Source organism: Barbus barbus, assembly GCF_936440315.1.
Source record: "Barbus barbus genome assembly, chromosome: 35".
Classification (NCBI taxonomy): Eukaryota; Metazoa; Chordata; class Actinopteri; order Cypriniformes; family Cyprinidae; genus Barbus; species Barbus barbus.
The window spans coordinates 20,586,357-20,611,309 of NC_136763.1; the positions used below are offsets into that span (position 1 = coordinate 20,586,357).

Consider the following 24,953-nt stretch of genomic DNA (forward strand, 5'->3'; position numbering starts at 1 on the left):
TCTTTTGTTCACTTCTGCTCAGTGCTGAACCAAAATAACTGCACATATATCAACACAATAAACCGCTCTAAACCAGTGCTGCGCTCTGCAGTTTCCTTGAGCGGATGAAAGTTTGAAGAAACGTTTCTCTGTTGTTGCCATTCTGGTACAGTCTGGAATTAAAGTATATCTCCATATGTACACTGGAAGGAAGAGGCCAGTTTCACTTAAGTGCTCTTTGTGCGAACTTCCTTTAGGAGTTTATATACATTACCAATCCTAAAATCAACAACTTTTACATTTCTAAATCTTTTCAAATGTTCAAATCTCACATTTTCAAGTGCAAAATGTGCTAAATTCTTGAAATTCCGTTTTTTAGGTTTAAGCATAATTGAATTCACAAAATGCTTAATTAAAAGACACTACACAGGAACTGACAGCAGAGCACAGCGCTGCAAGCTGGACAGCAAACAATAACAGGCCTGATGAATGTGGGGTAATTCGGGGCAGGAAGTGTGGTGATATCCAAACATCCCCTTCTGCTACTAGAGAGCACAGAGGTCAGTGATAAACGTCATTAAAGGCCATACAGTGTCACTTCATGTGCGTTTATCACAACCATTAACCTTCTGTCATAGGACAATGTGACTCTTTTGCCCCTAAAATCTGTGTAAAGCATGATATTCTCATACATATGGAAACCTGATTTGATGCAATGTTTTGTTCACTCAAGTACTGACTAACTTGCCAAAATGAATAAAAATGATAGTGTGGACAAAAGAACAAAGAGTAGAATAGCAGAAATATCTTTTCTTTTCTTAAAAATTGAAGAAACAAACAATAAGGTCTAGGAGGGCAGCAAAAGATGCTATAGGATCCATTAAAAATAAAAAATTCAAAACTATTTAAACAACTAAATATTTTCAAAGCTGTCAAAGCTAACACAATCAAAGTTTGGTTTCTGACAGATTTTTTTTATGTTTTTGAATGAAATATCTTATTCTTACCAAGGCTGCATTTATTAGATCAAAAATACAGTAAAAATTGTGAAATATTATAAAAATGTAAAATAACTGTTTAATAAATGTGAAAATATTATCAAATGTAATTTATACCTGTGATCAAAGCTGAATTTTCAGCATCATGACTCTTCAGTGTCACATGATCCTTCAGAAATCATTCTAATATGCTGATTTTCTGCTCCACACACGTTTCTTATTATTATCAATGATGAAAACACATGTGCTGCCTAATATTTGTGTGAAAACTATAATAATCGTTTTTTCAAGAGCCTTTGATGAACAGGAAGTTCAAAAGAATGACATTTATTTGAAATAGAAATCTTTTGTAACATAATAAATTCCTTTACGGTCACTTTTGATCATTTAATGCATCATTGCTGAAATTCTTTTTATTTTTTTCTTTAAAAGAGATCTTACTGACCCCAAACTTTTGAATGGTAGTATATTAATGAAAAATGTTTAAGATAAAATTAACTATTTGAATTAGCACAAACTATTTCAGATTATTTAACTTTTACATTTAATTTGGTCGTCTGTATAACAGTAATATTTGTCACACAGTCACCAAGTTTCTATCACAGCTTTCATACATGAACATACAAAGCTGGCTTTATTTGCAATAATATTCTATTTGCAGAACCTTGACACCAAAAAGTTTGAAACCCCCATATCTGGGACAGCATTTCGGTTCTGGATCTTGACCTATTTCTTCTGATAGTGTCAAAGACTTCTGGAAGAAACTATTCTAAATGCAAAGAAAAGAAAAACAGAAACAAACGATATAATACAGCATAGTTTTAAGCAGATAATAATGCATTAGGGAGAACAAAACACTTCCCACATCCTTTACTCTGACATCAAACACTGTACATCCAATAAAATCTTTCAGCACTGATTCATCTGTTGTTTTGATAGAAGACAAATTTTGCAGATTAACAAAACTATGTGAAATAAAAGAAAATACAATACAGATTAAATGCAAGTTCACTTGCAGCAAATATATTATTATTAATAAATAAATACATTTCAGTGTTTATGGATGTTTAGTTTTCCATTAGCATGATAATATGCTGCTGTTGGTACACCACACACACAATATCAAAAGTCAAATCTGAGAACCACTAGTCTGTATGAAGCAAGGATTTAGTTTGACACTTACTAAACACAAACCATCATATTTTAAATTTATTTAGCATAATTGAACATCTGACACAGGTAGTAGGTCTGATCTTACTGAGCATGTTAAACAGGCTACTCTTGCCGGCGTTAGTGCTTCCAGCAATGACCACCTGAACGCCGCTGTGCAGACGCTCTCCTCTCCGCTGATCCGAAAGGTGATTTTCTATATCAGTCTGCAGCTGCCGAACATCCACTGCAACAGATCAAACATCAGATCAATGCGTCAGGGCTGAAAAGGCTCTAACAGATGTATGCAGTTTATTGTTGATGTGGTAATTTTACATTGTGTAAACTGAAATGAAATGTTTGTGAAAACGTTAAACAGAGGTACTTGGACGACAAAAGTTTCCATGTCAAAAAGATTACATAAATACTATATATTAATCTATTATATATTATTTTCCCACTTTCAATGACAGATTTTTTTAATACCAAAATTAGTCTGTCATAACTACCAAAAATTCATTCATTTTTAGAATTTTAACCCTTTAAATTCCAGTTTGTTTACATAATCCCACTTTTGTTGTTTTTTTATGAAAAAAAAAAAATATATATATATATATATATTCCATATACTAAATGCTAAGCAGAATTTATTTATTTATGAATGAATGATTATTCCAGTTTTTGATAAGACAGTCCTGTCTTGGATATGATCAGAAACAATATTCATTTTGAAGCTTTATTATTTTTGTGCAATGTTACATTTTTAAAAAACATATTTTCGTTAAACGAATTAGTTCTAAATATAACAGTACACACATACAAGCCACTCTCTTATAATGATACCAATACATTCACACAATTCTAATGACATAAATTCAGTTCAATTGGCCTTTTGTGAGTAGAAAATAGGAAAAGAATTAGTCATTTCTATAAAAGAACATATTTGAAACCTTTCCAACAGAATCAAAACCTATTTAAAAAAGTATGATTTTATGCCTAAATGACACTAGGATTAAAAATTGCACTTTTAATAGAGACATCTTTAATGTCCTGAGTGTAATTATTTTTTGCACCCAGTGTAAAACTGATTTATGAAAAGAAATGAGGGTGAAATATTAAAATGCCACATTCCACATTAAGAAAAACACATTTTTGGCAAATTGTATGTTGTTTGCATTAACAGAGCCAAAATTATTATTATTTTTTAATGAAAAAGTCAAAGTCCTTCAGGATGCACAAGGGATAGCAAAAGGGATTTAAATTTAAAAGATGAGGATAAAAATAATTAGCACTAAACATATACAAATTCACAGAGCTTTGGGAAACTAGAAGTGTGTCAATGGAGGGGAAATGCTATTTTTCATGACCTCTGTTAGTGACTTTACAGCCTGTCTGTAACTCTCAGAGGAAGGAGATGGTCTATGACAGACTTGTTCCTTGACGCACAATGAAATCCCCCAATTCTCCAGAGGAACAGACTCTTATGTAAATATAACACCCAAACATCTGAATAAAGTTAGACAAATTATGGCATGTGCATTAACTGTACATGCTGTATTTTTAGGCACTATGACAAAATCTCTCTATGAGACTTGCAATGGTCTTGATTCCTTCTCTCAACATCTGCTGAGGTTTCTCTGAGGTCAGTACTAACAGGGAAGTTTCACAAACCATTCTGGAAATGAATCAGTGTTGATAGGGATCCATGTGAGGAGACGTACCGTCATTTAAGATTCTGAGTTCATCCTCACTGAATTCAATGAATGCCTCTACATGTGCCAAGCACTATAATTGACAACACACACAAATACAACATCTTAATCATAATTGCACAGATTGTCGGTAATAGTCTCACTAAAGCTTGAAAAATGTGTACTGACGTCTTTCCGTGGTTGACCCTAGATACCTTCTGATGCTCATTTATGTTTATTTCCTGCTATAACTAGTAAAGAGGAAGAGATGATCAGTTCACATGCCGCTTCAACTGGGGTGCTACAAGTGATCTCTCACGAAACATTAAAGAGCCACAAAACTGTGTTTATTGTTTGAATTTCTTAAAACATGACAAAATTAGAAATCCGAGACTGTTCAATTGATGCTGAAAACTGAGCTTTGCATCACAGGAATAAATTACATTTTACAATATATTCAAGTAGTAAACCGCTATTTTAAATTGTAATAATATTTCACAATATTATTATGTTTTTGATCAAATAAATGCAGCCTGGGTGAACACAGGAGACTTATTATAAAAACATTAACTTCCTGACCAAACTTTTGAACTGCAGAGTAAATTTTAGACATAATTTTCACAGTTTCTGTTTATGTTTTTTGTGCCCGAATGAATCAGCATTTTTTAACAAAGCGGTTGCGTGAAAGATTCAGCGACTGCATCAACTGGCATACCAGTCTTGGAAAGCTATTCAATCAATCCAATTTGAGGACCAGAATAAATTGTTTCAATTAGTTTTCAGCTTAAAAAACTACCATGAAGATCAGGACATCTTGGTATTTAGTATGTCGCTGTTTGCTTTAATGAAAGCATCTGCATGAGGGCCATGTTCAGGAATCTAGTATTATATTTCTAATCCTTTTTGTGTTATAATTTTTCTGTTATAATGTTTTTCCCCAACATTTTGAGACCTTGTTTATTTCCAGAATTACATGAAAAAAAAATCCTTGGTGCTTGTTACCAAAAACCTCCTTCTAGGAGTCTTTACACAAACCACTAACAGACATCACACTGGGTCCTGAGGGCTCTGTCGGCTTGGCGCACACCCTGCTCAGGATGTCCTGTCTCCTGCTCTCTGCTCCTCACTTACTCAAGCAATCAGCACACTCTTAAACACAAACAATAGATGGACACCATCCCTGACAGAGAGACAACACTGCCCAATCTAGCAGTAAATTCAGGAATTATTTAATAGACCTTACATTAAAAAAACAATAACCTCTCATATGAACACACTTATGACAAGTGTTCTATTGGCTTCCACAGTAAATCACATTAACAGGCCGTTCAGCCTCACACTACAAGGAAAACAGCTTTTGCCAATTACCAATAGCACATGTACAATTTTGAATGTGTTTAGTTAGAGGTGCTCTAGTGTTTCAGATCTCTCTAACTGCTCAAAATCAATCTATCAATCAAATGTGGAGAAGAATGAGAAAACTGGGCGTTTTGTTCCTTGCAGCTAGTGTACTGTATGTGGTTTTCAGGGAGTTGCTCCAAGTCAAAATAACCCACCCTTCAATTCTCTATGATATTCTGATCTCTAGATAAGACTCTAGTCTCTTCTGCTCACCAGGGATGCATTTATTTAATAAAATGTCCAGTAGAACATCAGTATTGTGGAATATTATTACAATTTAAAATAACTCTTTTAATAGAATTTAAAATTAATTTATGCCTGCGATGCAAAGCTGAATTTTCAGCATCCATTAAATCCAGTCACATGATCCTTCAGAAATCATTCTAGGGTTGAGACGTCCCATTTTGGTGTTAGGTGTCGTGTCTCGTGGTCTCGTGTTCATCTCCGGAACACAAATTAAGATATTTTTGATGCATTCTGAGAGCTCTCGGACCCTCCCATAGACAGCAAGGATCCTAACACGATCAAGGTCCAGAAACGTAGCAAGGACATCGGTAAAATAGCCCATGTGACATCAGGGGATCACAAATAACAAATTTATTGAACAATTAGTCTCCTCTGCGGATACATTGTTTATGTTCAGATCAAACCATAAACAATGTAAATGACGTACGTTGCTTACGTATGTGATACTCTCCAAAATGGCGCTACAGGGTGATGCAGAGGTGACAATTGTTGAATAAAGCCGTTTTTTTTTCTTTGCACATAAAAAGTATTGTTGTAGCTTCGTAAAATTACTGTTGAACCCCTGATGTCACATGGATTATTTTAACAATCTCCTTGCTACGTTTCTGAGCCTTGGTCGTGTTAGGGTCCTTGCTGTCTATGGAGGGTCAGATAGCTCTCGGAATTCATCAAAAATACCTTAAATTGCGTTTCGAAGATGAACGAAGGTCTTATGGGTTGAGAACGACATGAGGGTGAGTAATTAATGACCGAATTTTCATTTTTGGGTGAACTATCCCTTTAAAGGAATCATGGTGTTCATGTGTTTCTTATTTGAACTGTACATTGAACTAAACACTGGAACATTTCTTTTTATGACACTTATCCACAAAGTGTGCAGCTTTAAAAAACACAGATGTTTTCATCTGCTTTTCAGGTAATTGACGAGACATATTTTATTTTGTTTAATAAAAAAAGAAGGTATAGACCTGTTCTATAGGAAAGGTAACCTTAAGTGACTTCTGTTGTGATCTGGCGCTATATAGAAAATAAAATTAAATAAAATTAACTTGACCTTCAAGGGTGGGGGCGGGGCGCCCCCCTCATATAATGGCAGGGGAAACACAGCTCTTCTTATGAAAACATATAAAAGAAAAAGTACTTAAAGTACTTAAAAAAAAGTACTTAAAATACTTAATTTAATTCTATTTTAAATTAATAAAAAACTTATTGCTGACAAATGAGTAAATGAGACAAATGGACACATTCTAATGTACAAAAAAAAAGGTAAAACTTTTTTTGTTTTTTAATGCTTGAAAACCTCTTTTGTCTTTGATCTCAATATGCTAATTTGCTGCTGAAGTAACATTTCTTCTTATTATTATGTTGAAAACAGTTGTGCTGCTTTGTATTTTTTTGGAACCCATTTTTTTTCCTTTGGATAAATATAAAAAGTTCCAAAGAACAGCATTTATTTGAAACTGAAATTGTTTGTAACATTATAAATGTTGTTACTGCCGCTTTTCAACAGTATCAAGTATAATATAGTGGACGGATCTCCTGGAGCGACCGTAAGTGTTCTGCTCACTAAACCCACTAGTTTTTTGTTTGTAGCACTGATTCCCATCCATTAGCAAACCATCAAACACGTACGCCACTTAAGGAGCCATTCAAACGGAATGCATCTTTGCGCCTAAAAATGCATGGAATGGTTTTAAAAGATGCGAGACATGAGCGCAACGGTCATACATGTCTGTCTAGCATGTGTTTATATAGAAAAACAATGGAAAAGTAGTGCACTGGAATGGAAAAACGAGTTCTGTGTGAACGGCCCCTAACAATTCCCATATTATGCATGTCTATAGCATCGTTCTGGAACTTCCTGGCCCCTTTACGGATAAACATGTTAAAGTAATTTAGGATGCTGCTGCAATATTTTTGTAACACAAAAGCAGCAACTGGAAAACAATGTTAATATATGGGTCGGATGACAAAGTATATGGTCATAAAGAAGTTCTAAAAACATGAGATATTCCTGATCAATCCTTTACTTAACCATTTTAGCTGACCACTCCAGTCTTGGTAAATGCGGCTCAGGTCTCCTGCTATTTGTCGGAGAGCCTGTCGCCTCTGTGCTTCTGTCTCTCCATGGATCAGTTCACCAAGACCCTCTACTTCAGTAAGGTCCAATTTTCCAGCACAGAAAGCCCGTCAAACTCCCTGAAACACACACAAAATAAGATATCTTTAAAATAAAAAGGAATTTCCAACTCTTCACATCACTACATTTAATTTACATTCTATAATATCTTCACATAAAGTCTATAAGTTAATAAAGCACTACTTCACATAAAAAGAGAAATTAATGAGTAAATACTTCTGCTCAAGAAATAAAGGCAAGATATTTCCAAGCACGAAACAAATGCTGCCATCTAGAGTTAAAATGCTGATTATACAACTAGCTGTTTGCTAAATAAATTTATCATGATAAAATGAAGGTAAAGGGTTTTAGAGGACATATTTCAGAACAATTTGGGACAATAATGGTTGATCACACATACCAAGTGCTTGTAAAACTCCACTGATGACAGCAGGACCCCCGTGAATGTCAAACTCTGCACTGTCTTCTCCTGTGAAACCTGCAGGACCTGAAAGAGTCAAATGTGTCAAACCAGAAATAATTCCTAATTTATATCGTTATATATCGTTTATATCGTTCAAAAGAAAATTTTGAAAGAAATACTTCTGTTCATCAAGGAAGTAAATGTTAAATTAAAATGTCAAAAGTGACAATAACAGTATTTGTAGTATAATGTTGCCAAAGTTGTCTATTTCAAATAAATACTGTTCTTTTGAACTTAAAAAATAAAAAAATGTCAGTTTCCACCAAAAATATGAAGCAGCACAACTGTCTTCAGCATTGATAAAAATGAGAAATGTTTCTTGAACAGCAAATCAGCATCATGTGGCACTAAAATTCAACTTTGCTGTCAGAGGAATAAATACAATTTAAAATCAATTCAAAATCTATTTTACAAAGTTAGGAGAATATTTTTGTGCACAAAGAAACCTAAAATAACAACTTAATTCAATATACTTCTCCTCATCACCGCTGCAAACAGGATGAAGAGAAGAATTGTTTCATAAAGTCGTTATTTTTGTTTTCTTTGCGCACAAAAAGTATTCTTCGTAAAATTACAGTTGAACCACTGATGTCACATGGATTATTTTAACAATGTCCTTACTATCTTTCTGGACCTTAAACGCGTCAGTTGCATTGCTTTCTATGGAGGGTCAGAGAGCTCTCGAATTTCATCAAAAATATCTTAATTTGTGTTCTGATGATGAACGAAGGTGTTACAGATTTGGAACGACATGAGGGTGAGTAATTAATGACAAAATCTTATCTTTTTCTATCATTTTTGGGTGAACTATCCCTTTAATTTTTATTTGGCACCTGATAAAGATGCTCTCAATTCATAATGCATAAATATTACTAAATGAATGACACTTCTGGTCTTCAAATCGTTGCTTTTGCTGGTAAGTTATAAAGTCTGGGTAGAGAGCCTAAATATTCAAATCTATCCTTAGGACTTAGGCCTATAGTCCTCATAGGGCCCCATGTGAAAACAGGCTATTCTCAGTTTAAAACAGGACTCGTTTACTGTAACGAAAACCTAAATGAGCAAACCCGACAGCGGCACTTCTTCTCCAATAACTAATAAAGTGCATGTTAATGACCTGATATATAGGATTAATGTGTCAATAGCTCGGCTGAATCATTATTATTTACACCACTGTCATAAACGAGCGCTCCACGTGAATTTAGGAAAGTTATTTTCCAGGCAGTTTGTTATTGATTATGTTCAGGTGAATTTCATTGGTTCCCTTTGTGCGCCCTACAATTCTGTCCGTGAACCATCTAACACATCTATTCAACTACTCAAATTTTGAGACTTATCCGTTGTTGGGTTAAACTGAAAAGATCATGATCTATCCTATTCTAGTTAGTGTCAGCAATGTCGTGGAGTATAACATATCATACTATATACATCTGTTTTTAACATTTCTGAATAAACTTTTTTTTCAAGGAATAGTTCAATCAATATGGTTTTTTTATGTTTCGTTTAACAAAAAATTAGAAGCAATGACTGTTGATGCTGCCATACAGTAAAAGCTAAAAGGGACTTGAAAATGTGATTTGTTTCATGCAACATTTTCTAATTCCTGTCTAATTGCTATACAGTGCATGTAGTTTTTAAGACATTATTGAGGCTGCATGATGCTTGTACCCTTTAAAATTCATAGCCTAGTTAGTAAAACTATTTAAACCAACTGCAACTTTAATTATGATATTGAACATGCTAAATAGCCTACCCCTAGATAAAACTATATGAAGTTTCCATTGGCTTTTTTAGAGATTGTGAGGCTGTGAAGAGCTGCATAGATGAGTAAGCAGATGAATAGGGCAAGACTATGTCTAGAATCCCTTGATGAAGCTATTTCATGTAATTATCAATTATTTTTATATTTTACACTATATTTCACAATGCAGAATATTTATCATTTTAGTACAATCGGATTGATTTGTGGTAATGAGACCATTTGAAAATGTGTTGTGACAATTACAGATAATATATGCTTGGATCACAAGGGTTTTATTAGCCTACACATAGCCTATATATGTATTCATTTAATATCTTACAACAATTAAAATGCAGAACTGCATGTATTATGTATTTCTGGTAAATGTTCATATAAATCACCATTAAATATAAATCATATTTTTGATTGTATGTAAATAATTATTTTCGACTGCCCAGATTATGGAGAAATTATGGAGAAAACTACCATGTTATACGCCTTCAATTATGCTCTTTTGTTCAGAGAGAGGTATAATAAATCACCTTCATAGTTAAGCCATTCTGAAATATTCAGCTGGGAATATATTCGGACAGGCTGTGTCTCATTTTAGTCCCACAGAAATACAGAGGGAGAAATATAGTCACAAATACTCTTCTACATGCAAGGATTGAGTTAGTATGTAACCAATGATACAGTTTTACTGTAAATTATGGGTAGTTGTATACTTCGGGATGTTGACATACTAAAAATATTTTAAGCATTTTTTTAATGAACTCATATTAACTGAGAGACTATGTAATATTTGTTCTAAAATTAATTTGTCACCTTGCAGGACTATTTAAAATAATTTACTGTATACTTTTATATAAATTGAAACTAAAAAACTTTTTTTTTTTTTTTGGCCTGTCAGTAACACAGATAACACATGACAGTACGTATGTGTAGTTATGCTATCATCATTCACAGCCTTTTTTTTTTATATTATTTTTTTTTTATTAATTAATTAATTAAATTTTATATACCCTTTTATTTAACCATACTATGACCGACAAGACCAGGGGACAGAGAAAACAAGAGAGAGAAAAAAAAAAAATAATAATAATAATAATAATAATAATAATAATAATAATAATAATAATTATAATTATAATGATAATAATAAAAATAATAATAATAAAAAAAAAAAAAAATAAAAAAAAAGGAATTAGAAAAAAAAAAAAAAAAAATTGTGGATAAAGTCAACAGAGAAGGGGGAGAGAGAGAGAGGAAAAAAAAGAGAATGGGGGATAGAGAGAGAGAGGAAAAAACAAAACAAAAAAAAAAAAACAGACAATTTGCTTCGATACCTGCTGACAAAAAGAGAAAACAACAGAAGACACAACAGAAGACACAACATCAGAGAAACTGCAGCAACAACCAACATCTGTATGAATCACAATAAATTCTAAATGTTAAATGTTATTGAGCAACACGCATAACTAATATTACAAAATAAGTTTTGAAGCAACAGCAGATCAGAACAATGTGTGTCTGTGAGCACCCGTTTTTACACCAATGTGAATGCTTGAGTGTACACCTGTGTGTGTGAGCGCGCTTGTGTTCATAAGGTTCCTCCATGTAAATGTTTAATAGTGTGTGTGTGGGGAACAACAGCCCCATCCCGCAAGGCATGAAGCAGGCATGGAAGAGACCCAGGCCCCAAACATCCGGAGGCCCCCCAGGGCACGGGACCCCCAGGGGAACCACCGCAGGGACAACTGCGGCCCCCACCCAGAAAAGGGCAGAGGAGAGCCCGAAGGTGGGACATCCGACAGCCACAGTGTAGACACCCCAGGGTGCCGTGGCGGCAAGCCCGCAGGCTCCGCCGGCAGCCGACCACACCAGGGCAGACCGAGCCCTGGGCCCGGAGATCCAAGGGCCCCCCACCCCCCAACCGGGGCCCAGCAAGGCCAGTAGGGCCAGGCCCCGCCAAGCGACCGCCGAGAGTGGGCCAGCGCTCACCCGAGCATCCTGCCCCGGCGCGAGAAACCACCAATGCACCGGCAGCATCCTCCACCGGCAGGGCATGGTGGTGGGGTGGGGGTCGACTGAGATGATGAGTGAGGTGGAGTCTAAGGCCCGACCTGACACATAGACGTAGACGAACAAGCACACATATACACAAGCATACGTTCCCACCCTCATGCACGCAACGAATATTCTCACCCTCGCCCCACATGTAGACACACAAAAATGGACATGGTACCCACACTCACACTCCCTATATGCACTCTATACTCCTAGATCCAGGCACCACCACCCCCAGAGGGGTAATCAGCGCCCGATCCCGGAGCTGAACCCCCTTCGCTCTGGCGTGGGGACAGGAAGACCACCCCGGTCCCCGCAGCAGCAGAGAAGACCACCAGCCCAGACCCCGACCGGGCGGCCAGCTCATCCTCGCAGCCCCCGGCCCCGGACAGAGAACAGAGAACAGGGGTGTGAGATAAAAAAAAATAAATAAAAAAAAAGACCCCATGCTTCACCTCACCCGCTCAAATGTAGTGTTGGTGTGTGTTGTTCTAAGGTGCTTTAAAACAGGGGTGCTAAAAAACTTTGTTGATAAAAAGCTTATGCCTTTACACAAATGATTGCATTTAAGACACAATTTACTCTCAAAAATTATTATATATTTCATATAATTATAAAGAAAAGGTAGGGCGACACTGATAGGACGACTTTTCTTGCAAACATACTCCAATAATCTCTGTCAATCTTGTTATTAACAACTATGAAAAATAAGCCAAATTACAGCAGTCAACTTTAAAACTTTATCCCCCGGTTTCACAGACAAGGCTTAAACCTAATCCTAGACTAAAATGTAAACCTGAGCTGTTTCATCTGAAGGAAACTTGCACTGACTGATCTTAAAATACATCAGAGCCTTTGTTTTGTCTCAAAATGCTCACCAGTAATATTTTTTTTCTAAGAATGTTTATAAAAATTACTTAATTGTCCTAATTGAACTATGGCCTAATCCTGGTTTAGTCTAAGCCCTGTCTGTGAAACCGGGCCTATTATTATCATCATATTGTATTAATAATTTTTTGGGGGGAAAAGTTAAAGATAAAATACTGCGATAATATATCGCATATCATAACATACATGTAAGCAAATCTCTTTAAAACCTTCAGACCAAAGGAATTACAGAGTTTTGCCATCCTAAATGCTGAGGTTTGATTTCTAATATACAGATCAATACATCAATATGCACTCATGCTGAGGTCTGCATGAGGATGCACGTCTATGAGAGGGTGGCACTGTGAGTGGACTATATCTGGATCTGAGTGTTTGAAAGCAAAGGCAGACAGAGAGAGAGAGAGGCGGTGTGTAATATCTTCTCCCCTTCTTTGTCCCTCCTCCACCATAGTACTCCTCCTCACTCCGCAGTCGGTCTCTCCTCGCATCCCGCCGCAAACAGGATGACTCACAACAACCTTCACTTCACCCTTACCTTCATTTAACCCAGCCAGTGTGTATCCACACACTGCGCCCCATTTCTGCATCCATTCGCCGCTGAAACGGCAGCAGCATGATGCCCGACACGGCGGCGGCCGCTGCTGCATCATCGGCGAGCAACATCAGCAGCAGCAGCAGCGACAGCGAGAGCTCGCGGCACAGACACCGAGCGCAGGGAGACGCGGAGCGGCCAGAGCAGCAGCAGCACACCGCTGCCCCTCAGCCCACATCAGCGGGCGTTTTGGGTGAGTCCGGAGAGGGCAAACACGGACGAGACAGGTGCATAAGGGACAGACGGCATATCCTTCGAGAACAATGCGGCGCTTTGTTATGCTGTCTGCTCCTTATGTCCATTATGCATGCATTAAACTCTTCCTGCTGATGTATTTGTGGCCTATAGAAGGTCATGCGGCAGCATCACTTCAAATGCGAGAGTGGAGCTGTAACGTTATTGTACATAATAAGGGCTACTGTTTTGCGCTCGATTAGTCCTTTTTCACGGGCCTCTGGGCAGGTTCACGTTGTCTGAGGCGATATTATTGCTGAAATCATATTCTGTTTTGGGGTTTGTTGATGCTTGGATGGCCTTTTTATTGTGGCTTGTTGTGAAGCATTATACAACAGTTAGTTCTGGTCCTCGTATCTGATTGGATGAACGCTGTTCCCAGAGTGCTGATATTTAGTCCAACAGCATTGGGACTTTTACAGCACATCACTGGCTATATGTTTACATGCACAATATTTGTTTCAACTGCACTGGATTCATTCCAATTTATGAATTTGAATGTAGTGTTTACATGAACCCTAAATAAAGTGATCGGGTTGATGCACGCGTGTTTACATGTTACAAACTTTTTTTACATGCGCACACTGCACAAATATAGAGTTTCCCACTGTTTGCACATAATAACCACTCTCCTACACTGCTTCTTTATTTGTTTTAAACAGCAGAATTAATATTTATCCATTACAAAGCGCTGTGCCGTCATACGTCATTACTGAATTTTTATGTCATTGCACATGTACAGTCATTTCAGTTTCGGTTTTCAATAGATTAAGCATTTACATGCACTCTCAATCGCCTTAGAAAAGGAATAAACCACCCCCTTTCAATCCGGTCAAAATTTAGTTTGGATCAAGCTCAATCATATCATGTTTACATGAGGGCTTTTCAGTCCGATTGAGCCGTCAATCCGATTACAAACGGAATATTTTGTTGCATGTAAACGTAGCTACTCTGTTCGCCATTTTTGTTGTTGTTGTTTGAAAATCAAAGCATTAGTGTTTTCCAAGGGCACATTTCTCGGATACGCACAAAACGACTAAAACGCTGTATTATGCCAGGCCAGTAGCTGGCGTTTTCATTTTGTAAAGAAACTCGCGCTTGCCTATCCACCTTATTTTTCAACGTGGAAGCCGTTTTCTGTGAATGCGCAAGACTTCCGGTTCATTGGCCTCTGTTGGAAAATAAAGAGAAGAATACCAATAAATAGTCAAACTGTTTGTTTTACAAACCAGTGTGTTCATAAATTAAGATAATACATTAAAATAATATGGTAAGACATACCAGTTATCAATATCAAGCTGCAAAACGAGCTGTTTTGTACAGCTAAAAGTAGCTGGATGTGGATGACACCGGAAGCCAGACATATTAAATTTAAAAATGGCAGCGCCTGCTCCTACGTGAAAATAAGGTGGATAAACCTTATGTGCCAGAGAAACAAGTCCTCAGCCATCTTTAGAATTCTGTCTTTGAACTTATGTATTTGTGGTAGCTCTATAGCACCACTGGGGGTGAAAACTTTTGAACAGAATGAAGATGTGTACATTTTTCTTATAAAATAAGTTACATTTACCCTGATCTTCAAATTCAAAATGTTTCCAACCCCCGGCTCTTAATGCAACGTTTTTCCTTCTGGAGCATCAGTTCTGAAGAACAGCAGGCAGTTTAACTGTTCTGAACAACTATCACTAAACAAAAAAACACAGCTGTGGATCATTCAGATAACAACACAGTATTAAAAAGCAAAAAGCACCGTCTTTCGGATGAGACGTTAAACCGAGGTCTTGACTCTCTGTGGTCACTAAAAATCCCATGGCACTTCTCGTAAAGAGTAGGGGTGTAACCCCGGTGTCCTGGCCAAATTCCCTCCACTGGCCCTTATCAATCATGGCCTCCTAGTAATCCCCATCCACTTGATTGGCTCTATAACACTCTCCTCTCCACCTGTAGCTGGTGTGTGGTGAGCGCACTGACGCTGTTGTGCTGTGGCTGCCGTCGCATCATCCAAGTGGATGCTGCACACTGGTGGTGGTTGAGGAGAGACCCCCACATGATTGTAAAGCGCTTTGGGTGTATGGCAATACACAATAAATGCGCTATATAAAATGCATCATTCATTCATTAAGAATCAAGTGTATGAATGGGGTTATTTTTATAAACTCAACTATTATTTTCTCTTGTGGACTATATGTAAACATCTTTATGTGAAATATCTTATTCAGGTCAGTACTAAATAAACAATAACATCCATTTAGTATGATCCCTCTTATTTTGGTAAAATAATAACATTTTGTAGATTCTGCAAGATGTATGTAAAGTTTTGACTTCAACTGTATATAGTATATCGGGGCCTTTATTTCTGAGAATGAGAGAATGAGATTGAGCTTTATAGCCAGGTATGTTTACACATACGAGGAATCTGTTGTAGTGACAGAAGCTCCACAGTGCGACAAAATGACAGCGACAGGACACAGATAATAAAAGAATAATATACAAATACAAAATAGACAATGTACAAAATAGCAAAAACAAAATATATAATCTAGACAATTATGTAAAATATGTGCAAATTTGAAATGTAAATAAGTATGTGTATTAAATAAATAATGCATAATAGTGTTGTGTGTTCCATGTTTATTGTTGAGTGTTCATGAGATGTATTGACTGAGGGAAGAAACTGTTCCTGTGTCTGGTCGTTCTGGTGCTCAGAGCTCTGTAGCGTCGACCAGACGGTAACAGTTCAAAGAGGGAGTGTGCTGGGTGTGAGGGGTCCAGAGTGATTTTACCAGCCCTTTTTCTCACTTTGTATAAGTACAGTTCTTGGAGAGTGGGGAGGGTTGTACCAATGATTCGCTCAGCAGTCCGGACTACCCTCCGTAGTCTTCTGAGGTCAGATTTGGTAGCTGAGCTGAACCAGACAGTTATTGAAGTGCAGAGGATGGATTCAATGATGGCGGAGTAGAACTGTTTCAGTAAGTCCTGTGGCAGGTTGAACTTCCTCAGCTGGCAAAGGAAGTACAACCTCTGCTGGGCCTTTTTAACAATAGAGTCAATGTGAATGTCCCACTTCAGGTCCTGGGAGATGGTGGTGCCCAGGAATCTGAATGACTCCACTGCAGTCACAGTGCTGTTCATGATGGTGAGTGGGGGGAGTGAAGGGGGTTTTCTCCTGAAGTCCACTATCATCTCCACAGTTTTGAGCGTGTTGAGCTCCAGGTTGTTAAGACTGCACCAGACAGCCAGCTCCTTAACCTCTTGTCTGTAGGCAGATTTCTGACATTAATCTTTCAAAAAGTTTATTCAAACATTTTCTCTTGAAAATACTTAAATAATGAGTAACAGGTACATATCAGTTCTTTTGTTTAATGTAGAATACTTCCCTGTTATGTTTGCCACTTAGATGCGTGACATAATAGCGAAAAAGCAAAGTGACTGGTAAGCTAATAAAGTTGTTTAATACTAACTTTTTTTTATTTAACTTTTGTAGAAAATCAATATAAGACCATCTTGCTAAAGAGTCTTGTTCCCTTGGTGTGAAGAGAATAGGTTTGTTTGTGATGATTTATATGTTGGATTTGTTGCTTTTGGTGTATCCTGGGCTGTGTTTTAGGGTTATGCAGTGGGTTTAGCATCAGTAGTGGAGCAGACAGCTCAATAACCATTAGCACTCACATGATGTCAGTGCCTCAATTGTTATTTCATAAGCTAAATGAAAGGCCAGCTATTTGATTATGGATGGCATCATAAATTGTCTTTATTAGAGATCTGCTGTTGTAAACCAGTGCAGATATCTCACCTGAACACTGTGGTAAAATGTTAGATGGATATTAAAGCTCTGACATAGTTTTAGTTGGAGCCTGGAGGCAGTGACTATGAAGAGGTCCTGTGTTGTGAAGTTACAAAACCACATGTTTCATTGTGATTTATGAGTCTGAAGAACACACTCTCAGAAAAAAAAGGTACAAAAGCTGTCACAAAAACTGCACTTTTGTACTTTATTTATCCCTAAATGTTGGCTATAAGTACCATAAAGCTATACATTATATTAGTACCTAAAATGTACATTTACAGCTTTTAGTCAACTGATTTTCATTTTTTTTTTTCAAAACCTTACACACAAACCCAAGAATTGCACACACAAAATGCAAAATGCCTCACATCTCTTGCAAAATGAAGCACTGCATTCAAAATATCACAAACACATCTCAAAAGCAAACATTTGCAAACACCTTTATCATAATATTAATTCCTGTAAGATTGTTGTTTGTTACATAGAAAACTGCGTGTTATGTTTTGCAAAAAAAAATTATGAAATTGAAAATTTAATTAAAGGCTGAGAATTAGTGTATGGTTTTGCAGATTTGATGTATGGTTCTGGTGTTTGAGTGTAAGGTTTCAGAAATTGTGTGACGAGTAAAGAAATGTGTAAGCAGTTGAAAAAAACTGTAAGTACCTTAAAGGTACATATATTAGTACCTAAATATTATATATTTGTACCTTTTAAAAGGTGCTGCTGCAGCAGTGACAGCTTTTGTACCTTTTTTTCTGAGAGTGTGCCAAACATAGGTTCGAGTTATTAGTTTTTTTGCACTCTTACTTGTACTGTATTATGTGGGTTTAAGGCAAACCCAAGCCAGTATGTCTTGAGATGATGTGCTTCCCTGCAGTACAAGTCTCTGTGAAAGTTTACAGCTGTCTTTAACAGCTAATGATCTCCTGTTTCAGCTCCAGTGTTTCCAAATGACACATGCTTACATTTCGAGTCGCCTCTCAAGACTCACTCAAGATGAGGTTTCGCTCCTTCAACATCTCATAATAGCAGCTGTTGTTATAGCTAGGTTCCTCACATTCATAAACAAATACAATGTTCTTCAGAATATGTATAAAACAGAGCATGAAAGGCTGAATGTTCTGCTTTTTTCTATTCAAATTATGTCATAGAAAGTGTTTAGTAGATTTCATTTTTGGGAACATTGGGAACGTCACTTTTAAGAGCTGACAGATTAAACACACTATGGAAATACTGGATCTTTCTGGTTGTACATCTTTATAGACAGATTTACAGATTTTAATTAAGACTTGTATACAGCAAGGACTGTAAAAACATTTATAATGTGACAAAGATTTCTGTTTTAAATAAATCCTGTTCTATTCCTCAAAGAGTCCTGAATAATAGTAATAATATTATATGTTTCCTGGGCAGCAAATTATCATATTAGAATGATTTCTGAAGGATCATGTAACATTGACTGGAGTAATGATTCTGAAAATTTGGATCATATTTATGAACTTACATGGTAACTGGCTTTAGAGCTATTAGAAGAACCACTTCCATTTTGATTGAATATAAAATAGAATAAATATGTTTAATATCTGTGTGAAACCTGTGAACCATTCAGTCATTCATAATTTCATATGAGTAGATGAGTATCTGCTTCACAGGAATTGCTTTATGGAAACAGTAAATATATTTCTCATTTGCAGATGAAATATTTGTTTTTTAATATACTGTAGCCAAGTCAACATTATTTGTATAGCGCTTTTAACAATGCAAATTGTGTCAAAGCAGCTTTACATCGGCTTGATATAAAGCTGGGTGGCTTTATATCAGCTTTACAGCATTTAGACGGGGAAATAGTTTGTCGAAATAGTGTCATTCTCCTCTGGCCAGACAAAATCAGCAGTTTAAATCTAGGCTAAAGCAGAATCAGATTATGCAAAGGACTCATCTGGTTCCTGTAGTCTTGTCCCGATGGCTGTCTTGGAGACAGGGTCTTCACTGGGGATCAGTCTCTGGGGCTCATCCAGGTGTCCTGGCTGTAGAGGTCATCTCTAGGTGCTGATCCACCATCTGATCTGGATACAGTCTGGATCTGGGTGGCTACGGTGACCTCTGAATAAGAAAGAAACACTAATATTAGCGTAGATGCCATTCATCTAACAATGTAACAAGTGCATCAGGTGTTTTGGGAAGTGTCCCCGGTTCCGGTTGACCTAATTAATGCAGCCTAACAATCCTTAACGGATTTGAATTATAGAAATGTGATAGTGTATTATGTGTAAACCAGGTTAAAGAGATGGGTCTTTAATCTAGATTTAAACTGACAGAGTGTGTCTGCTTCCCGAACAGTGTTAGGTAGATTGTTCCAGAGTTTGGGCGCTAAATAGGAAAATGATCTCCCACCAGCAGTTGATTTTGATATTATCAAAATGGCCAGAGATCAATATTATGTATCAACATTTATTTTAATAAATCATTTTTGTTGCTATTGCTGTCCACCACAGTGTGACTCCATACCTGCCCATGCATTAAATTCTTCACTGGCTTTGTTCATATGCTTTAATAATTACGAGTTTTTGGCTCATCAGCAGTATGAAATATTGCTGTTTTGCTGTACTTTCCTTTTCAGCAACCTTTTATTTAGAAATAAGCGTTTGGAGCACTTCATAATGTCTGTCCTGATGACCCCTCTGATAGCAGAAGTGCACTTACAGTGCTAAATCACTGCAGCATTTGAAGAGTCCAAAAATAAAGAGGATTTGCCTTTGCTCGTGTAGTTTTTATGCTGTAGCCTCCATTAAGACGTTCACAGATTTCATTGCTTATTATTTGTGAAGCGTTCTCTCTGCACGTCTAACTGCTGTCTTCTCTCTCGCTGATCCGGGGCTGGAGATGTGTTGCATTATGACAGCATCATTCATGCATTTGGCTTTACACACTGGGTACAAATAAAGCTTAGAGAGTTCTGAGAAACCGAGCCAGCGAGCGCTGATTGATGATTGGCCAGATTGCGTGTGTCTACTAGTTTGATGATGATGCTTTACTTCAGACAGTGTAGTAAAGCCATCTGTTCTGACTGTGGATTAGAGTGGGATAGACAAAGAAATAAAAATCCACTTACAGCTACTGTAAAGTCAGACAGCTGTGGTTTGCTAGAAAGTCATATCGTTTCAGGCATTACTGATATATTATATTTTTATATAATATTAACATTAGTTATTAATATGTTTTGATATAGATTTTATGGAACCAATTGAAATCTGTTTGTGGATAGTTCACCCAAAATTACAATTCTTTTCCTCACCCTCATGTTGTTCCAAACCTTAATGATTTTCTTCTGTGAACCACAAAATAAGATATTTAGAGTTTCTGAGCCCAATGACTGCCATTATATGGACAAAAAACTGTTGCCATTTCTCCAAATATCTTCTTTTGTGTTCCATTTAAGAAAGAAAGTCATACAGGTTTCAAAGCACATGACTGTGAGTAAATAATGACAGAAGTTTCACTTTTGGTTGAACTATTTCTTGCTAAACAGAAGCTACATTATAACTAATAAAAAAACAATGACAAATGAATAAAGCATTAACAAACAAAATACTATCAGGGAAACACAAATGATATAATAATGCAATAAATGCAAAATAACCTTATGCACAAACTATATATGAAATCAAATACAATTGTGTTGCATCATGCAGGGAATTTAGGAACATAACGGTAAAATTATTTTCTTGCAAAATGTTTAAATAATAGTAATAGTTTCCTTTATCCTTCACATAAAGGCTCTTATTGCAGATATTACATTTAGTCATTTAGCAGACGCTTTTATCCAAAGCGACTTACAACTGAGGACAATGGAAGCATTCAAAACCAACAAAAGAGCAATGATACACAAGTGCTATGACAAAATTAGCTTAACGCAGTACACGTAGAAAGCTGTTTTTAATTATATAATTAATAAAAATAAACAGATAGAACAGAAAAAAGAATAGAGCAAGCTAGTGTTAGAGGCCTTTTTTGCTTTTGTTAATTGTATAACAAATAAATAGATAGAATACAAAAAGATTAGAAAAGCTAGTGTTATTTTTATATTAAATTTTTTTAAGAAAACAGTCTAAAAGGGGCAAGTTTTTTTTTTAAAGAGTAGAATTAGAATAGAGAGTGCTAGAGTTAGAGGGTCAAATAAAAATGGAAGAGATGTGTTTTTAGCCGTTTCTTGAAGATGGCTGGCTGCTCGGATTGAGTTGGGCAGATCATTCCACCAGGAGGGAACGTTTCATTTAAAAGTCAGTGAAAGTGATTTTGTGCGTCTTTGGGATGGCACAATAAAGCAGCATTCACTTGCAGAACATAAACTTCTAGAGGCACATAAGTCTGAAGTAATGAATTTAGGTAAAAGGGTGCAGAGCCAGTGGTGGTTTTTAGGCAAATATTAATGCATTGAATGTTATGCGAGCAGCTATTGGTAGCCAGTGCAAATTGATAAACAGAGGTGACGTGCATTCTTTTCAGCTCATTAAAAATTAATCTTGCTGCCACGTTCTGGATTAATTGTAAAGGTTTAATAGAAGAGAGCATTGCAATAGTATATAGCATGTTCCGAAAGAAAGGGCCTGATCTTCTTGATGTTGAATAAAGCAAATCTGCAGGACTGAGTAGTTTTAGTAATGTGGTCTGAAAAAGTCAGTTGACTCATCATGTTTTTGAAGGAGTTGTGGTTGATTTGCCTAACTGGATGGTGAAATTGTGATGAAACGATGGGTTTGCTGCAAGGTTGAGCTGAAGGTGATGGTCCTTCATCCAGTAAGAAATGTCTGTTAGACGAGCTGAGATGCAAGCATCAAGTATATATATATACTTATATTATATATAAGATATCAAGTGCATATATTTGAGCTTTGGTGATAGCGATAGTTTATGAAAATCTGATTATTTTTTAAGTGCTGGATTGTGACCTGAGATTGTGTTAGATTCATGTAGACTGTGTCCCACTTTCTGAAGGTCATGCATCAGTGAGCATGAAGCCACTGTGAGCAGCTGAACATTTCCAGAGCGGCCACTGCCAAAAACACTACGCAACTGACCAGAACTGCTTTACTTGAGTTTTAATGCATTGGAGTCTGAACTCGAAATATATAACAAAAATGATCCAACCAATAGGAAAGAAAGTTTGTGAGATGTGCCTCTAGCATCGGCAAAATAGAATTTGCAATAATAGTAACTGTTTTTAAACACTTTCCTGCCTGGCATTGATCAAAGGCAATGATGCAGTGCCAAGCAGGACAATGAAACATGAAAGAAACAAAGATAATAAATACATTTGCTTAAATGAAAAAAAAAAAAAATAGTATCTCAGTTATTAAAGAATGGCATCTCAAGGAATAACAGCAATAATATTTTCTTCTGAGAAAAAATATCACGGTTTTGTATGTGAATCATGCTATTATCATAGTTTAAGTATCGTGGTAAATATGTAATCATTGAATATACAGAGAGAAAGAGATCCAAACTATTTAAGAGTCTGTAAGATTTTTGTTTTTGAAAGCATCATCTTCTGCATTTATTTGATCCAAACTAGTAATTGTCACGATACGCTGGAGCAAGGGAATGAGGAGATGAGGAATTCTTCAAATAACACAGGTCTTTATTAATCCAAACACATAGGAAACACAGAATGTGTCCCCCCTCCCGGTATTCTGTCACAATACGCTGAAGCAATATGAATATATAATTAACGAGGAATTCTGCAAATAGCACAGGCTTTCTTAATCCAAACACATAGGAACGTAGGAAACACAGAATGACATTCAATACCAGACGCTAAAGACAGGGAAACCCAGGGCTTAAGAACTCTGGGGTAAACTAGATAATTAATAAAACACAGCTGGGGACTAATAAACTAATAATCAACCTAAACGAGGACAGGAACAGGAAAACCCAAATAAGGAACACACACAAATAGAAATTAATTAGTTAAACTATCATTAAGTTTGCTTACACACACACAGACACACTCATACACGGACATACATGCACACATATTTTGTTGCAGATATAGATATTTGAAATAAATGACAGGTGACAATACTTTTTGCAAGTCTTCTCTTTTTAAGAGTTTATATCAGGGATCTCCAACCCTACTCCTGGAGAGCTACCATCCTGCAGATTTCAGTTCCAACCCTGCTCCAACACACCTGTCTGAAATGAACAAGCCTTGAAGACCTTGATTAGCTGGTTCAGGTGTGTTTGGTTGGGGTTGGAGCTGAAATCTGTAGGACTTTAACTCTCCAGGAGCAGGGTTGGAGGTCTAGGGCAATGTGAAATGCAGGGCTGACAACAGAACACATTCACAATGGAGAATTCATTAAAACTCTCTCTCGGTCACACACACACACACACAAATGAAAGGTTTAAAAATGCTTAATACACAGCAAGCATGCTAACACACACACACTCACTTTGTTGTAGATATAAAAGTGATTTTAAAAGGCATCCAAAATGGAGAATGGGTTCATACACAAAAATTAAATGGTTAAACCAATATATTAATATTTTATAAGCATATTTACACACACACACACATTTAGTTGCAGAGGTATATATTTGAAATAAATAAGTGACAATACTTATTGCAAGTCTTCTCTTTTTAAGAGTTTATATGTCATTTTCAGGTTTTACTGTAATCATAATCTGGCATAATTGTAAAAACATATGTCTGTATGAATAAAATGGTAAACTTTGACTAAATTTAATTTCAAATATTATAACAGAGATTTTATAATATCTAAGCATGAATCCATCAAACCTATGAGCAGTACTGTTTAAGTTAGTTCAGTGGTTCTCAAACCTCTCCATGAAGTACCCCCAGCACTGCACATTTTGTATGTCTCCCTATATCTAATACACCCGCTTCAGGTCTTGCAGTCTCCACTAATGAGCTGATGAGTTGAATCAGGTGTGATAGATGAGGGAGACATACAAAATGTGCAGGGCTGGGGGTGCTCCAGGACAGGTTTGAGAACCACTGAATTAGTTGAATGAGCCCATTAGTGGTCTTCCGCAGCCATCTAGTGGTTATAAATTGCAATTTCTCATACAACACTGTGTTTTAACCTTTTATAACTATTATAGTGTTATTTTTGCCCAATCTCTCTTCAAATTGTGCATGCTTGTTTAGAATGAGGTTATGCATCATTTGACACAGTTTTGAGACTTTGTAGGCTTTCATTTAGGATTCTTAGGCCTTTGGGTACACTATGTAAAGAAGATATTATAAAATGACCGGTTTATAGATGTCCAAATGCATATGTTTAATTTTTTTTTGATAATTATTGACCTAGAGAGTCTAGAGAATAGTACTGCACTGATTTTATTGATTTAGATTTTAAAAACCATGTCTAGTTCACTAGTTCAAGTAGGTTTTTTTTAAATAATCTCAAATATTTAATGAACGGTTTGATTAACAGCATTGGTCCTAGAGGCAAAGTTGTTCAGAATGAGGAGATCTATCTCACAATATGAAGATATAGTGTATAAGGGAATATTATGAACATGTTATTGCAATTTGAGGTCATTGACTATAG

At 36.4% G+C, this 24,953-nt stretch overlaps 1 protein-coding gene and 1 pseudogene across 2 annotated transcripts in view; one reads left to right on the forward strand and one right to left on the reverse strand.

Annotated features, from left to right (window-relative positions):
* The window catches only part of LOC306855100 (tRNA modification GTPase GTPBP3, mitochondrial-like), a 29,950-nt pseudogene extending 16,600 nt beyond the window's left edge, over positions 1 to 13,350 (reverse strand). Inside the window, exons 1-5 of the transcript in view lie at positions 13,299 to 13,350; positions 7,999 to 8,091; positions 7,500 to 7,663; positions 3,848 to 3,911; positions 2,236 to 2,373 (exon numbers count right to left, since the gene is read on the reverse strand). The product of the transcript in view is annotated as a tRNA modification GTPase GTPBP3, mitochondrial-like (transcript). The remainder of the gene's footprint in view (positions 1 to 2,235; positions 2,374 to 3,847; positions 3,912 to 7,499; positions 7,664 to 7,998; positions 8,092 to 13,298) is intronic.
* Positions 13,351 to 13,376: 26 nt separating this feature from the next.
* The window catches only part of LOC306855451 (anoctamin-8-like), a gene marked incomplete at both ends in the record, with an annotated part of 28,143 nt that continues 16,566 nt past the window's right edge, over positions 13,377 to 24,953 (forward strand). Inside the window, one exon of the mRNA XM_079394188.1 lies at positions 13,377 to 13,548. Within this exon, the coding sequence (XP_079250314.1) occupies positions 13,377 to 13,548 (172 nt within the window). The remainder of the gene's footprint in view (positions 13,549 to 24,953) is intronic.